This window comes from Crocodylus porosus, unplaced genomic scaffold (assembly GCF_001723895.1).
Source record: "Crocodylus porosus isolate Cpor-Errol unplaced genomic scaffold, CroPor_comp1, whole genome shotgun sequence".
NCBI classification, from domain to species: domain Eukaryota; kingdom Metazoa; phylum Chordata; order Crocodylia; family Crocodylidae; genus Crocodylus; species Crocodylus porosus.
In genome coordinates this window covers 14,383,657-14,401,817 of record NW_017728932.1, presented here as the reverse complement: position 1 = coordinate 14,401,817, position 18,161 = coordinate 14,383,657, and the positions used below count along the sequence as shown (strand labels likewise).

Genomic DNA, 18,161 nt, shown 5'->3' with positions numbered 1-18,161 from the left:
GGGGAAAGCCATTAAAAGAATTATTAATTGTTAATTTAGATATACAAAATGGAAAGGAAGTTGCCACATAAAGAAACCAAAACCACTCAGCTGATGAATCAAATTAAAATACCTTGGACATTATTTAAATGTATCAGTTATAGTCTCCAGGCTCCAAACTACAGTTGTTTGAAGTCGGGCAACAAAAGTAATATTACAGGAAAAGGAGCGATGCCAGTCCCTCCTCAACACTTTTCAGAAAATCAGTTTTGTTCTCCTCCTCAGGCAGGGACAGCTCACTCTTTTTTATTTGATCCCAAAAATGCTTACTTAATAATAATGAGATAATTAATTCATCATGTATAGAACCCAGTAGATATGAATGCAAAGCTTTAGAGATGAATTAAAAGACTGACCTCTTCTGTAAGGAACGTGCACTTTAAATTAGAACCAACACTGCATGAAATGACAATAAGTAAAGGGTAGAGAAGGGCTATCAGAGAAGTCTTCAGGACAGTAAAACATTCGTTGTATAGACTCACTGTTACATGTGCATCTTGTTCTTACTCCTTAAAACAAAACTAACATTCATTAGAATTGATATGGTTAGTACAATTACGATTTGTGAAACTTGGGGAGAATGGATGGTAATTAGCCAAAGAAGGCTAACTGAGAGGAGTTAGAGTTTTTGGCACATGGGGCACACAGGACACTATGTCTCTCTAAACACATGGAAAAGATTTTTCTTAATTGAATCTGTTGTTAGTGAAAGATCTTTGTTGTATGTTTGTAGAAACTGAAATGGAAAAGACAGACTCCCCTTTTAGCGTGTTTGGAAAAGGCTCAGTTCCATAACAAGAGAGTGAATAAATTTGGTTTATATTATAATTTGACCCATATTTTATTAAGCTGAGCCTTCAGGAAAAAAAAAAAAGATGCTAACACTTAATACTCCTGCATTAATAAAAAGAAATGCTTCATGAAGTTGTTGTAAATCAAAATACTGTATATGCTGACAGTTGTAGAAAGTCGTCACTGTACATAGGCAAGCGTCTTTCTGTAAAAGATGCCTGCAGGGATTGAAGTGAGCAGAAGCATGTTGGTCTTGAATCTAGCACTTTCTGCTTAATACAGTGCTGTTACAGTATATGAAGTAACATAAGTCCATGAAATGTAATAACAGCCTTTGGGAATATACCAGATGGTGTGTATGGCCAGGTGACAACTGTACTCTGAATTCCTTGCAATGCTGCTTTACCGAACGTGTGGGATGTGTCTCCAGTGGGCATAATTCATTTAAACTACAAGTTAAAAGGGCACTCATTAAAGAAATGGAAAAATGAAAAGCTGGAAGAAATCCTTTGCCTTCATTTAAAAAAATAAGCAAAATTTCTTTGCGGAGCCAGTCATGATGCTGGGAAGCAGAAGATCGAGGTTCTCATCCCAGCTCTGACACAATGATGTTTTATATCGTTGTAAACGTTACCATTTTTCCGTTGTTCTCATTTTTAAAAATGCTTACATAACACTTACAGGGGTTTTGTTGGCATATACTTTGAAAACTTGGCCCTTCAGAAACTCAGTGCATTATAAAAACATTTATTGATTAGTGGCAATTTATTGTTGTGTACCACTGTGTGACAACACCTTGGTTACAAACTCGTTGGCACCTTGCATCCTGATGCTTCTGTGCTTCTGCTTCTAGAATAATTATTTTGGTAAAAAGCTAATTACAAATATTCCAGTCAAGCAAGCGCATGGATAGATTATAACTTTGTTTGCTAACACTCTGCAGTGTATACCCGCATCATCTTCTCTCCTCTCTTCCTCACTCTCCTTTCAGTAACTATCCCGTTTTTGCCACCTGCTAGATTGGCAAATACCGAACCGTCTGGTATGTTTGTTTGCTATCAAGTGCTGAGTTTCTGAACATAATATGAGTTCCTAGTTTGTCTGGCATCAGATGGTCAATCTTGTGACTCAGTGACTTGAAAGAAAATTCAGTTTCTCAGACTGAATATCTTTTGGTGTTGTTTTTACATTCATACACTAACAGATATTTCTGTTGTAAAAGAGCAAGGAAACACATTTGATGCTTTTTTACATCTTCCAGGAGACCATCCCCATGCAGAAAACCTGCCCACAGTTTTCAGTTCTCTGTGCTTTTTATTTAATCATATTTGCTTCCTGTTTCATTGTTCTCTTGTAGGTGTATACGACACAGGAAGGATTGGGGTGCTCTTATTTTAGTTGACGACCGCTTCAGGAGTAATCCTAATAAATATATAAGTGGTAAGATACTCAAATACATCTAGGAAAGTTCCTAATATTTGTATGAAATGTTAGGCAGCCCAGACTTAAGGGGGGTGAATTTCCCAAAGAAAATTGTGCAGGGAAATTTACACCAAACATATTCATTAAACTCAGGGGTTCTGTAGTTATATAACTAAAATTCTGAATGGCTCTTAAGACATGCTCCAGGGAGTCAAGAAGCTAAAATGAACTGAAACATATACTCGCCAGTCGTGCATATATTTTAATTTCATCCCCATTCAAATAGGACTGATCATAAGATTTGTTATGAAAATTTGAGTTTATGGACTTTAATTGGCATGCCTCAAAATAAAATCTTATAACAAGTTGTGAAAACTGTTATTCGGTACATAGTGAATATAAAAATAAAAATAAAATGTATAAAAAATATATATAAATTTATAAAATAAAAATATTTTTTTCATATTGGGTATACTTGTGCTCTAGCACTTGCACCCATGGTGAACTGCAGTGGTTATGGTTACTAGTTAATGGATAACTAGTGGGTTTTGAAGACAACAGGTAGAGGCATAGCAATTCCTTTACTGTATAACTTGAGTACTTCCTGAATGAACAATACTGCCCATTCATCATTTTGGAAGGATTAGAAATTATTGCAGCAAAAGCAAAAACAGGGCTTAAATGGATACCTTAAAAATAAAAGAAATTGTTTAGGAATAGATGACAGATCTTTGTTCTCTTCTCCATTTATATACAACCGTGGTAAAGACATGATAGAAAGCCGATAATGCTAATATCTAGTCAGTAGGTGGTGCTCCGATGCTATGTTATAAGTGGTTTCTGACGTAGTTTTGTATTAAGCACATTACATTCTTAGATCACCAGAGAGAGGAAGCAGAAGGGGGAAAGCATAATACGATTTCCACATTCAACTAAAGAATTTGACAAGACATCCAAAATCAGTTGTTAAAGCCTACGCATTATTTAAATGCTGCTAATTTTTGTGAACCCACGTAACTTCTGTAATAAATAGCTAGCCTAATCATTAATTCCACTTGCAGTAATTCTTGATAATTAAACTAATAGTACAGGCAAAGTAAGAGAAACATCCACCTAGGCATAAAAGGACAACAGTCATGGTGTTGGGAAGTTTGCAGCGGTATTATTGTCTTTACCAATAGGTGTCAGCTTAAGCTTATTTTTGAAGAGAGTGAAAAGTAGAAAGAGACATCCTTTCATTAAAAAAATCTCTCTCTCTCTCTCTCTCTCTTTAAAATATTCATTGAAAGTGAAATGCACAATACTTTTTACATGTTCCCTCTCCTTCCACCTAGACTATAACTAAGCTATAAAGAAACACAGACCCCTGAACACGCACATACTTTAATTTACTTATTAGAATAGTCCCACTTTTTAGTTGAGTAAAGCTAAACAGATATAAGCATTCATAGGTTTGGGGCCCTAATTAGCTAACTGAAATAGGAAGAGTCTGGAACTTACTTAAAATAAATCTTGTAGTAATGTGCCAACTTTTTTTTTTTCATTAGGATTATCAAAATGGATTCGTCAACAAATCCAGCACCATGACAAGTTTGGAAATGCACTTGAATCCTTGGGTGCATTTGCTAAAAAAAATCAGAAGGAAACTGATTTATCATCCCAGTATAATAGTGAATCTTTGCGTATACCTTCATGTTCAAAAGAGATGCCATCACCTTCCTTACTGGAGGCAACTCTTCATCTGTCACCATCTGTTTCTTTTGAAAGTCAGGTACAAAATGTGAAGCTCCCAGAAGCTCATTGCCCATCAGCTATCAACGCAAGTAATCGTACAGCATCCAGTCAGTCAAGTGACATCATGGCAACAAGGAAAAAAAGTACGTTGATTTCCTATGCTAAAACTCCATTAACAATGCTCGACCTGTATAATCTTGTGTCTGTTATTGTAAGGTGGCCTGTGCTGCAAAGTGCTCCCATAATGTATGTAAGTTTATTTTTAAAAATTGCACATTCCACCTGGCTGTCTTAAAACTAGCAACTTTGATAACGTTTGGGAAGGATATAGCGCAATAAAAAGGTGTTTAATTTCTCTGACATTATTTTGATGTTGTTAATGATAACTATGAAGATCATTTCCAATTTTTTGGATTCACTACCAAAATAAACATTGAATTAAAAAAAAATCTGAATTCTTATATTAGGTCGTGGTTTTAAGTTTACTTCATTTATTTCAGCGCTAATTGGATTTTTTTATGAACAAGAACCACGGGCTGGAAATTTAGAAAAACGTTAGGAGCTGTGCTTCATAGTTAGTTCCTTCCTCTTATAGCTTTGCCTCAATTTTTAAGGGAATTTGAATCCAAATTTGAACTTAATAGTTCAAATGTATCTCTTAACAGGGATGGAAATTTGCATTAGCTTTAATTTAATGTTTTACTTTTAATTTAAAAATGCTGTTATTCTACTGAGTGAAAATCTACTAACACATTCACATCCACATTCTGTATATTTATGCTGGGTGTTGAGTTGCAGTCAGTGCAACAATATGTATTCAAAAATACAAAACTGCTTGGGCAAACTAGGCTTTTGTTTGGGTTGGATTTTAGTTCACATTATACCAATAATTATAACTTGATAAAAACACTTGTTCTGATGTGTTAAAGCACATTATAAAATATTGGCCAAACCTAAAACAATTCATTAGTATCGTAATATTTTGTCATTTTCACAGGTGGTCAGACTTTTGGTGTAGAAAGTCCTTCTCACAAAACGCAACAGAAAGAAAAAATGACGGACTCCAGACTAGACAAGAGAGAGATTAAGAAGAGGAATAGTTGGAGTAGTTCTGACCTGATGAAAAAGTACTTCAGTAAGCCGTTGATTTCAACACCTCTTCCGGCAAACGAAAATAAGTTCACGTCGAAAGCTAAGTGCAATCAAGTAAAAAGCACTACTGAAACTAGTCAACCAGTTGTTGATGGGCAACAGTGCCAGTCATCATCACTTACAGAATATATACCAAGCAGACCAGCCTCAAAGTTGGAAAAATGTCATTCCCCAGCAAAAAAGACTGAGGCTACAACAGCTATGGGGAATTCTGGTGGACAGAAACTTTCCACTAATGAAGCATTAGATCTATGCACTGGGTTATCTTCAGTAGAAGGGAAAGTTGAACCTTTAAATGTAGATACGGAAGCAGAAGATGAGGATGATAGTATCTATTTCACACCTGAACTTTATGATGACAGACAATCGGAGGAACAGGCAAACAAACTCTTAGGTCAAACATGCCATAGTACTGGGAATCAGAATGAACATGGAGTCAGCATTGTAGCTGAAGATCTTTTTGATATCAGTACTTCAAATATAGTAAGCACGGTTGGAGAGATGAGACATAATGGTCCCTTGGGCTCAGGATTTCATGGAGTAATGCAGAGTGACAAGAGTATCACTAGTGCAGTTAATGATTTTGCAAACATTTCTAGTGTAAGGGAAGCGGAGCAGATGATATCTCAGGAAATGGACACTAAGACAAAAAAAAGTAAACTTTCCAGATCACGAAACCAAGGTGCGTCTCCTTTCCTGTTCAGTGATACTAACCCATAATATCATGAAATACAAGCAGCATTGAAAATAAACTTCATATTTCTCGTAGGCTTTTTACCAAATGCATAAGTCTCACTAGTAGGGAGACAGTAGAATTGTATTCTTATTTTTATCACTGTTAGCATCAGCTTTGGGTTTTTTTGGTCATTTTGTATGCAAATAATAGAATAGTGGATCTTTCTTTAGATTTTAAGGTTATTTTTCACAATATACAGCTAAGAGCCAAATGTGATGCATGTCCCAATAGCATTCTACCAGTAATTATAGGGTATGGGCAGTTTTCCAATTGTAGGCTGAACTAACTTGATGCAAAACAAGCAAGGTATTTAGTTCCCAAGAAAGCTGTAAGTGGAAACTTACCTACCTTTTTTACAGTGCTTGACCGAGTAAATTGCTTGCAGTAGATTTTGTAGCTCTTCATTGTGTGTTTTGTTTTGAAGTATCTTAAATATTTTCATTTGTTATATTGAATTAAATCTGGCCCACCTTCAGTGGTTTGGGCCATTGTTATTCTGAAAACCTGTACAAAGACCAAGTCAAATTTACACTTCAGAAAATAAAATAATACATTGCAGGAGACATGTAAAGAACATAGCCTTAGGAATTATTATTTCACAGCTTTTATGCTACACAGTTTAACCTGGTGAAGTAATGATTTCGCATTGAATATTCAGTGGCTTAATAACAAAGGGCAAAGAAGTAGCAAAAACTTTTTTTGTAATAAAATAGCATGACTGATGTTCAAGAAGAGACTGTTTTCAGTTTCAGTCACTGCTATATTAATAAGTGCAGTGTCCCTGGATTTCTTCCCCTTGTGTATGGCTGTGAAATTGGCATTTAAGCGTTCTGTGTGTGGGTTGAATCAGAATTGTAAATGAGTGATTTCCCTTCATTATGAAACAAAATACTGCTGTGATATCCAATTGTACAAAGCTGTGTATTTGTTTGTATCAGTCGTGATGTAGACGGAATCTTTTCTTTCCACATTAATCATTGCTTTATAAAATGAGTTTTTTATATTTGAAGTATGATAAAAGTATCGCATTATATTATTTGGTACTGTTCTGTATTTTGGCTCAGATTCTTGTGTCCTCAGTTGTATCAGGTAAAGATGATACTTGTCTTACAATTCATACAAGATTTTTAATTATCAAGGACTTACCAATCTTTTGCTCTTCATGGGACCTTGAGAATTAGCTCATCAAAAAGGTCTCATGGAATTTTCTCTAGAAAGTCAAATGGAGAGAGTAGTTTACCTTTTTGTGCTCAAGTCTAAATAGAATATAAAACCTCTTGCTCTTGTCTTTGTGTACCGTATCATACTGCTCACTCTACCTGGGATGTTTTCCCTGTTCTCATCTTTGAGGTTTTTATTCATGTCCTCATCTCTGCAGGAGAAGACTAATCGCTACACCATTCCTCTCTTGAACTTTAGTTTTGCCTCGTGTATGTTTGTTGTGTATTTTAATAATCAACTCTTTGAGGCCTGGAGCATGTCTCACCCATGTTCAAGTGTTGTGCTAATATATAATAGTTATAAAAGTATTTTATATATTCTATAGCTGATGCTCATTTCAGCAACATATCTGGTAAGAGCAGTAGCTGCTTACCAGGAATGTTTCCTCTGCAGACATTTTCACTACTGTATATTAAGATAGTGTCTCTAATAACAGCGGCAGCCACTTGGGAGGAACACAGGAGTAGTCCTCTTACTGGCAAGAGACAACTGTGTTATACAAGTGACAGTGAAATAGCATTGCTCCCATTAGATGCTAGGTTTTCCTTGGCAGCTCCCATCTGGGTATTTACCAGAGCCAACTTAAATCCTCTTTGGAGAGCACTGATGAGAACTGTAGACCTAGGTAGTAATACTGATTTATTTTATTTTATTTTATTTTATTTTTTTAATTGCAAGAGCTATCTATATACACATACAGGGCTGAATTTCTCCCTTATTTTTCTCTGTTTGTGTATATGTACATATATATGTTATGAGATTAGTAAAAACCATCTTATTTTTTAAAGTTGTCAGTAAGATTTGTGGTGACTGAGAACATCAAAAGTTAATTAAAGTAATTGCAATGTAGGCAGAAATTTAAACATACAGATTTTTTTAATTAAAAAAATTGTACATAAAATGTTTTGGATGTCTCCCGAGTTTTTGAAATCTAAACGATTGACAGTGTCCTGTTACTTTGATAAACGTCTTCTGTGCATAAAATAATCATCACATCCTGAATTTATTAAAGGGCTGAATATTCAAAGAGCATGCAAACGAAGACCCAGAAAAGCTACCAGTAAGGGAAATGGCTACATCTGTGAAAGAAAGGTACAATAAAAAAAATAGGTAGAATTAAGTTACTAAGCAGTGATGCCTCCTGTTAGCTGTTCTGTTTAAGGAACATTATATTTTACCGTTATCTTCCGAAGAAAAATAATGCATGGCACATGCAATTCTGTATGGTTTATTCTAGGTTAATATTACTGTACTTTACACGTTCAATAAACAGACACTTGGTATGTGGTTTGAAAAATTGCCAGAGAGATAAATTTGGTAGCAACGAGTGCCAAAGTGCCTTCAAGTCTTTTTACCTTAAGTTGAGGGTTGAGGGTAGTCAGTACCCTACTGAATCAAGCTCATAATTTGTAATAATCTTTCCTTCTTTCCACATAAGCACTAGCAATTACACCATAAGCCACATGTAGTGCACCTCGCATTGCAGAAGCTAGTAATAAGGGAGCAACATGATGTGTGGTAACAGGACACCCCAGGAACCAGTCTAGTATCACAGTCAGTTCTTCTGGTAAAAGTTGTTTTAGTCACGGTTTCTTAAATTACAGCCTGCTGTCTATTTAAATATAATTCATTGACAGTGCTGTTGTTCTGGTGAAGGTCTAGAGTTTTTTTAAGTTATTTGTTCTTACAATTTCAGAGCCACATGCTGCAGTCCATGGCATGGATATGGCTGGTGAAGTCTCTGCCTCTCTCTAGTTGAGTAAGAGCTTCAGGACCAGTCCCTAAATCCTATACCCAGGGGTTTTCAACCTCTTTTAAGGAGTGTACCCCTTCTGGGTACACCTCTGGCAGGAGCAGGGGGTCTTGCACACAGCAGTGTCACCGTGTCCAAGCTCCCCCATACCGTGGCCTACCGGCTGCACAGCCTGCAGAGGGGAGCTGCTGTCCTCGCCCCCCGGCCCAGCCCTGCTCCTGGGATGCAGTGGCATTCGGTGGTGGACATCCCCGCCCGCCCATGTGTACCCCTTAGTCCCTTCCCAAGTCTCCCTGGAGGGTACATGTACCCCCAGTTGACAATACCTGCTATACCCCAAAATTCGCTCAGAGGAATGTCTGACTTCCCAAAACGTCATATTGCAATTACTGTTGTGTTATTTAAAATATAAAATTAATTTTCATGTAGAATAAAATCACCCTGGCTGCTTCTTTAAACATCATTTAGAAAGTGTCATCTGAAATGTGAAATATATTTTGTCAGTCTTCAAATAATACATATTAAAATTTGGAAGTCAAAGCTGTCTTGAGAGAATAAGATGCCTGTTCTCTTCTATCTTAATTAAAGTCCATTTCTTAGCCTTTCTGAAGATTTAGAAAGTATCTCATATTTCAGTTAAGCGAATTATTTAATTTTTTTTATGCAGCACATATTTTTAATTATCTGTGAATGTAAATTTTAAAGCAATTAAAGATTCAAATGGATTTGTTTTTCCAATATTATGATTAAGTTTATTTCTTTTTGCAACAATTTTCATTAGCATATTGCCTAGTAGAAATAGCTTTTAATTTTAGGTAATAATTATGATCTACATATTTAGACCCTACATACTTAATACACTAAATCATGTGTTGCCTTATTATTTTGTGAAAGGAAACACACACCCAGCACTGCAAGTCAGGACTCTATTGTATTGTTTGTGGAGCTGAAATATTACCAAAAGCAGAGGGTAAGACTTTTGTTAACCATTTTATTTCCCATTTTCATTTTTCATTTTGATTTGGGAATGGGGGAAATTGCACAAATTTTCTTTACCTTGCATCTCTGTATATTGGAAATATATTTTAGAATGATCGTTAAATCGTTGATCGGATACCATTCATTTGGTTATTAAAATGTAAGAAAGATTTATTTTTCACCAAAGCAGACTCTTTACCTGGGGCCTCATTGCTACCTAAATTAGCACAGGTAAAACCGTGGATGGTTTTGCCTGGCAAATAGTATTTCTACTGTTGCTTGCATTGGCCTTTTTTTTTTGGTTTTAGAGACTGGCTAGTAAATAATGCAGTGCCATCCTGAAAAATTGTAGCTTGCGGAAACAGCCTTTCAGCAATGCTAATTAGCACTGACAAAGGCCCAAAGTGTTATTTTTATAAGGAAAATATCACAGTTCAAACATGCTTTGCTGTGTAGCCATGTTTGTATTGACATAGTCCTCCCAGGCTTCCTTTTAATTCATTTGTCGTCTTAACCCGCAGTTGTTGTGGGGCTTCAGAAACGGGTTAAATATTCTTTGACTGACTTGACTTATGGTTGTGAGGCACTTAAATTCTGGGGAGTCCAAATACTGATGGATAATAATAATGATTTTGCTGCCCATCTGTAGGCATTGCATGGTCATGTTACTATACCCCACACATGGGCCATGGGCTTAGCATCAGCACTCACTGATATAGACACAGAGGTAATGAAGCATGTAAAAACCCTTAATCTTTAACCCAAACCGTAACCTTTCCACCAAAACATGATGCGTGAAATGAAAGTATTTTGAAACTTTGCAGTACTTCAGCATTTGCAGGCACCATAGTGACACCACCAGATACCCATCAGGGCCATTCTAGTGCAAATTTTAACTGGGTGCTAGAAGCCCCTGTTTCTCTATAGCAGAGAGTCGGTATGAGGGCAGTCTTTCTTTATACCCTCAAGCTTTTCAAGTCACCTGAGCTTTGAAGCCAGAGCCCCACTCATTCCCCTCCTCCACAGAGGACCTATGAGAAATGACATGCACAGGCAAATGTTGTCAAAGGGATGGAGACGTGCTCCCTTACTGCGACAGTTTGTTTAGGGCTGATGCCCAAACAGGCTTTTGGGTTACACAGAGCTCTGACAAAGTCCTTTTTTTAAGCTACCACCCCCACTGAATCTGTTCATTCCTGTAATTTAATTCTGGACCTTAGAGAAACCAGATGGAAATGAAGTGACACGCTGCTCTTTTTTCCATTTTGTCATCTGGGGAAAAAACATCTTTCAGATCCCCAAACAAAGTCTGGCAATAGGTCTCATTGCCAGCATCAAGAGAGACCTAACTCATTAAGCGAAGATAAAGTAGATCTGGAGCAGAATCAAACTACCAACATGTCGGTAGCAACCAAAAGAGTATTTAAAAAAAAAAAAGGGGTACTTCCAGCAGTAAAAGCAAAGAAGCCACCCACCTCTACCCTGACATAACAGTTGAAGTGGGCAGGTCCAGGACGTTACCCAGTTGCCAAGTAGGAAAATCCACTCACCCTTCCTCATAGTGGACAGCTGAAGAACAAAGGAGGCAAAGAAACCAGAAAGCAGCAGCTTTTCCATTCATCTGGCTGCTGCCGCATGGTCACCTCCATTCCCCCCAGCAACCAGAGTGGTGAGTAGAAGTAGATGTCCCCTTTCTCTCTGGACCTATACAACCTGCACCCTGGCTAGCCAGGTACACAGTCTTATATGAATAGGGCAAAGAAAGCCCAAAGTATCTAAAGGCCCATCCATTGTCTGTCCCCCTTCTTGGAGTTTCTTAGTTTAATTTTATCTACTTTCATCTCTACCCTTAAACATTACTTTGTCTGGCCTCCTATCCATCATATTATATAATCTGTAAGATGAAAACTTGTGGAATGAAACAATTCTGAAACTTTGCAGTACTTCACCATTAGCGGACACCAAAATGGCTAATGCCAGCTGTAGGTTTTCTGCTGTTTAGACTAGCTCCCTGATGTCATCTGATTAAAGGAGGTTAAAAATCTTATCACAGTTTTCTAAAATTAAAAGTAAATGACCTCACTCAGTATGGGTTCAGACTCACCAGTCAATTCAGTAGTGTTATAAAAAGGAAAAAAACTATGCATTTATAAGTAGGTTTGGGATACATTAAAAAACAGAAAAAAGGCCATGGTCCAAATTGAATTCAAGTCAGTGGAAGTCTTTTCACTTCAGTGGGTATTGGTTCAGGGCCTAAAGTACTGTCTATGTGACGTGAGAAGTTTGCAAGGGGGTGTGGGTTGTAGCTGTGTTGGTCTAAAGACACAGGCAGATAAGGTTCTTTGGGGAAATCTGATATCTTTTATTAGACCAACTCAAAGTTTGCAGCGCAGTCCAAGTGTACTGTACTCAGAACTGTCTATTAAAAAAGAATCTTCAACTTTTTTTATTTTAGGAATTTTGAAAAAAACTCTCTGCAGTAACACTGAACTGAAAGTAATCCAGAAACTCTTCCAAAATATAAATGTCAGAGCTACAAAGTGCCCTAGCAGTTGCATGTGTGAATTAGGTGACACTTCAGAAGATGATAACGTGGTGTTGATCATCACAGATAATGCAAGTCTTAGCCATCTGAAAGAAACTTTGAAGGTTTATCAGACTCCAGTTAAGTGTGAAGGTAAATCTTACTGATAACCAAAACATACCGCATAATCCTTTACAAATTATTTAGCTTTAGATAAAACTTAACTTTGTTTTTTATTTCCAAGGATGTCTGTTTTTTGTAACATTGGTATTTTGGTGAAATTGAAAGATAACAATTAAGTCCCACTTGACTCTTAGTGCTGCAGAATATGAGTCATGCAGTGTTTTAATCAAAACAGCATTCCACCTGTATGCACTTTCAGACTTTAAAATAGGGCTGAGCAGCATGAACAGATCTGCTTCCAGATCATATTATATAAAATATTTTTAAACGTTCCTACATTCAGCTTGGGTAACTAGTAGCGTTTGCAACACCATTCTCACACAAGAGGATTTTTTTAAATCCACGCTGAGCAAGGTGCTTGCTGGAGCAAAGCTTTCCCCTGATTGAATCTGGTTGTTGCAAACGCAATTTCATCTGTAGTATGGACAGGGTCTCAACATTGTTTTTTGCCCTCCTACAACTACTGTTGTATGTTCTGAGTCCTTTTTTCCCCTCACTTAATCTCTCCAGCCACTTGGCTCTTTAGTGTCTTTTGAAGAAGTACCTCAATTTGCAATGATGTGATCAGTGCCACTTTATTGTGATGAAGGGTTGCAATGTTGTGGAGTTTCCATCCATTTCCAATGCTCCTACTGTGGCCTCCACAAGTGGAAAGAAATTCAGACATCTCTGTCCATTCAGCAAATCTGCTTTGAACAGAAATGTGATTTACCAATCCTTTTCTCTTTGGACATAATCCTCAGTGAATTAGTTACAAAATTTCAGTTCCATTTTAGGTGGTTCCCCTGCCCTTCTTCCTGTCCCTTTCATGACATAGTGCTAAAAGATGAACTTTTCTGTTTCTTTAAGCAAGCCAGGGTTGGTATAAATGTCTTATCAGTGTTAATATTTTTACAGCCAACTACCAAGTAAAAAGATGAATGGAGTTTTCAGAAGTGCCTAGTTCACTTAGGAGTGCCAGTCTTACAAAAATAATTTCAATAGACCTTGTTTCCCTATAACATTACAGGTACTTTTGAAAATCCCAGCTCTTATCTACTGATATACCCAATTAGACCTGAGATCTGAGGTACTTTGGAATAAGGAAAGCTAGCCATCAAACAAATGTCTTCACTTAAATGGATAATATTTTGGATTATATTTCTCTCCCAGCCAGCAATAAGAATAGTAATGTTAATAACAACCAGCGCCACCACCACTGCTGATTCAATACTTCTATTTCCTAAATTTTTGGATTTTATAATTTCTTCAGGGAAAAAAATGTCCTTCAGCTACTGATAAAGATTACCCAACAGCTGTAACAACTTGTCTGTGTGGTCGAGGGATCAAAAATGTCTTTTCATCCAAAGATGATAAGGTTCATAAAAGGATAAATTGAAAAATGAGTAAAACACATGTTGCTCAGTCCATGTCAATCTTCTCTTTGTGTGAAACTCCCATCACCATCATGAAACTTGAATTCAGTGCTAACTAGACTGCATTGTGTATTATATATGATTTTGTCAAACCATTCAATTTAAAATTAATTGGTCTGCCCTTAAAATACCGGGCACCTGTACCCATGCCAGACATGTGCTCTGATGCATGTTAATTGGCATGTATCAGACTAGACTCGATTAATCGAGTCTCCTGGAGCATGCTAATTAGCATGCTCCAGCAGCCTCTGCATCACATGTATTTAGCATTCTTGTGCTTCAAAATGGTGGTGGGGGTAATTTAACTAAAGCTCATCGAACAAGCTTTATTTCAAGCATCCCTCACCACCATTTTGAAGCACAGGATGCTGAACACACATGATGCTGCAGGCTCTAATTAGTACAACCCCCACACACCAAGTTTAACTGTAAATGCTTTCTGACATAGTTTTCCCTTTTGTTTATTTTACCTACTAAAAACAATTTCAGGTTTTTTTATGTAAAATTAAACTTGCAATATTACTTAAAGCTATTTCTGTATGTCTGTGTGAAAGTTGTTTTTTTCCCTTTTTGGAAGACATGGATGCTGGTTTATCTTTAAATGCTATTTGGAATATGAAGGAATATTCTTTGACCAGCTATTTGCAGTGCAGGACTTGCGTTGTCAGAGCTGTGTCTCCATGTCCTTTGGTGGGAGCTGAAATTATGGATTTCAGCCACAATGCACAGTCAAGGGTAAGTTCTATTGTTTTATATTGGTATTAAAAATAGAGGATGCATTGTATGCATCCAACATGTCCGAATGCGAGTTTTAAAGATGGAGTGAAATAGTACAAATGTATATTTTAGTCCTTTATTTGACAAATAGTTTTGAAATTGTTTTTAATCCATTATTTAATAACTGAAGTAGTTCACTTTGAATCATAATTCTCTTTTCAGTATCCGTATATAATTTGTTAGAATGTCTATAGGGTTAAGTTGTTATTAAAAGAGAATCTGAAAATAGGCAGCAAAACCTAATAACAGAAGTCATGTGCTCTGCTTTTAAGTTTCAAATAAGAAATTTAATCTTACTTTTGGCACTAACAAAATGTTAATCAGACCCTGTTGTACATTAGAGCAATAAACATTGCATAAAAGTAGTCAGCAGCAAAGAATTTGACAAGTGTCTTATTTCCAACTGTACTAAATTGTCGCTAGGTCTCCTTGCAAACTAAAAAGTAAAACTATGCACATTTTATGTTACCCTTGATGATTTTGGTTCCTAGTTTAGGGTAAAACCAAAGCGAGCAGTGTACAGGATGAGCCTTTCTTGAACTCCTGTAGTTGAATGGAAAGTTTTAGCACAAAGTTAGTGAAGACTGAGTTGGGATCTTAAGATTTTGCCTTGTGCGCTGTTGCTCCTTTTATAAAGTGTTTGCATTATGCTAGGGTATGTACAGGTGTTCAGAAGGGTTAATGCGTCCAAAGAATGAGGTGCCTGATATAAGTTCACTTCAGGAGGTGTGCTAACGTAGATTGAGAAAGGGTAACTCAGTCTCCTGAGCGCCTGCACATGATTGCAGCAAAGCCCTGGAGCTGGGAAATCGCAGCCCTTAGTCTCGACGCCAGGGCTGTGCTATTCCCACCCCTCCCCTCGCAGATCACGACCAAACTATTTTTATTCCCCCCACACCCACAAACTTTCACCACTGCTTCCTGCCTGAAGACCCACCAGTCCCACCGCAGACCTGCTATCCCACCAGCCACTCCCCCACACCAGGTCACTTACGTTGGGCTCCCCGCATGGCTCCCGGGAGCGGCAAATGGTTGTATGTGCCACTCCCACTCTGCGTTTAGGCAGCATAAAGTAAGCTGCGTGGATGTAGACTGGGTAAGGTAAATGGCTGTACGTAACCTGAAATGATAGAATATGATACACTGAGGATGGAACTTGTATCTGAATGGTTATGCTGAGTAATACTCCACAAGTATTGGTAGTTCAAACTATTTTACTTTTTAAAGTACATTAGAATTTACATTAAATGAAAGATACCGGTACTATGAAAATAAAAGTTCACTGTATGAGTGAACTTGGCCAACCATATGAAATAGCTGATTATTTTAACTGAGAGAAAACAAATCCATGTTTTACCTTATTATTTACATTTTTAACAGTAGCCTTTTAGCGCATTTTTAAGTAATGAGTCTTTGTGCTGGGAAATCTCAAGTATTGTGTTTCATCCTTCTGATGGTTTCTGTTGGAGAAGTAGTTTGTACAGGAAATGTCAGCATTCTTAGTGATATTGCAAAGTAAAATAGACAACTTCAAGAAATGTTTATTTTTTTAATTTTTTTTTTAATACCAGGTGCATCCTGTATAGCTATATAATCAGCTGCCATTAGATTTACATACTTTGTATTTTTATTGCAGTGCAGAATAAACAGGTGTTATGTTTTTTAGGCTCCTTGCAGGTCTTAACTTCTTCTTTCCTTTTTTTAATAGCTGGCAGCACTCCCATTTATTGATGGTGTAGGATTTTTATTCAGTATAAACGTGCTTCTTTCAATTAATTTCTTGTATTGAGTCTCAAACCATGTAAAACGAACAATACTAATAAAGCTATCGACAGAAGCATTGGCTTTCCTTTTTAAGTTTTCCGTACTTTTGAAACAGGTGAAAATTCATGCGGACTCATTCTCTGAAGATTTTAATTGAATGAAGCACTACTTTATTCTGTGCGTTTTGCCGGCACAGCAGTTATAGTTCTTAAATTTTGTGGTTTCTTTTTATTGAATACCTATACATCTACCATGAATCATTTTGTTAGCTAACCAAGATGGTGCTTTCAACAGACAACCTTTTTATACTTACAGTGCTTCATATATATTCCCCTTTTATTTCTTCATTCACTAACAATAACTTCCCCTTACCTTGTACAGTTGAAGACTGAAATGGATGTATTCCTGCAAAATTAATCTGTTTGAAGTGGTTTAACCTTACAGAAGCTAGTAGTTAGCATCTGAAGATGTGCATTAGGTTTTGTTTGCAGCTGGAACCTAATGCAAAAAATGTTATTTCAGTCTTTTCCTGTAATCGGTTGATTCTGAAACAGATGCGGGGGACATAGTTTTAGTTATAATGTCTATCTCTGGTATTTGTGAAGACCTGGCAAAAGATCATCATTTTAAAACTGGTGTCACTTCTTTGGGTCTGTTATGGTCAGGTGACTTGGTCAACGTTTCTGTAAGCTTTAGCAGTTGAATGTGAGACTTATTGGTTGGTGGTGCTGGTAAGACTTCCTATTTCAACAAGGTGACTATCATTGGTGCAGAAATTAAAACAAAGGCAAATTATAATAATGATAATTTTACCATCTCTTTGCCTTTAGCCAAATATCTTTTATTCTTGGAATTGGGAATATATATCATTTGGGTTCATAAAAGTTAAGATGGTCATTTACTGTATGCCAGAGCAAGCAGACTTGCATTGGTACACAGAGGTGAGGGCCGTGTTACTTTCAGCTTGTAGCTGCGTATTCTTGAATACCAAATCCTGCTGCTGTTGAGCAATGTGGTTGTACAGATAAAATCAACACTTAAGTTTTTATGGCAGTCTATTTTATGGTTTTCACGTCTGCTGTCATTCTGAGGTATCACATGTCATCTTAAAATACATCACGTCCTGGTACTTCTATAAATCTGGAAAAGTCAGTCTGAGGAACTAAAGGATTTTTCATTTAATAGGAAGCAGACTGCTATGGAAAAACAAGTTTAAATACAATCGGTGGAATTAAGAACTGGAGTTCATTTGTTCTTAAACAAATAGCTCTGTAAATAATACCTTCTAGGGCACTGTTATTTTCATTGGTTACCTTAAATTCAAGCCTCAATGAAAAGATTGCTTTATTCCAATATTTTCCTTAATGCTGACTCTTAAACTGGGTTTTAAAATAGTATCCATTGCATTTTGAATACGAACATGCTAATTTAATGCCAGCCTTGTATGTGGTTAAGTCATTGGTTTGCCATTGATCTAGAAACCTCCACTGATCTGTACAGACTTCAGAATTGGTTTGTGTGATATTAGTGCCTTGCGAGTTACCATAGTGACTGCTTTTATTCATTAAAGTGCTTCAAAGAATTTTGAATTTTTGTATGTGATCTGCTTAAGTGGTAAAATGGTCATAGAAGACAGAAATTTGTAACCTGTAGAAAATCTTCTGGTACAAT

The 18,161-nt window shown here is 36.8% G+C and overlaps 1 protein-coding gene across 3 annotated transcripts in view; it reads left to right on the top strand.

The window, feature by feature from the left end:
- Positions 1 to 14,684, top strand: part of BRIP1 (BRCA1 interacting protein C-terminal helicase 1) — a 102,397-nt gene extending 87,713 nt beyond the window's left edge. The window contains exons 17-22 of one of the 3 annotated variants that reach the window (XR_002102995.1): positions 2,189 to 2,271; positions 3,801 to 4,130; positions 4,985 to 8,188; positions 9,744 to 9,819; positions 12,283 to 12,504; positions 14,527 to 14,684. Coding sequence is in view for 1 of the 3 variants with exons in the window: in XM_019545673.1 (XP_019401218.1) it covers positions 2,189 to 2,271; positions 3,801 to 4,130; positions 4,985 to 5,859 (1,288 nt within the window). In the remaining 2 variants the exon portion in view is untranslated. Of the gene's footprint in view, positions 1 to 2,188; positions 2,272 to 3,800; positions 4,131 to 4,984; positions 9,832 to 12,282; positions 12,505 to 14,526 lie in introns of those variants that run through there. The other 2 variants (XR_002102994.1, XM_019545673.1) reach the window with 2 other exon arrangements.
- The last annotated feature ends 3,477 nt before the right edge of the window (positions 14,685 to 18,161 follow it).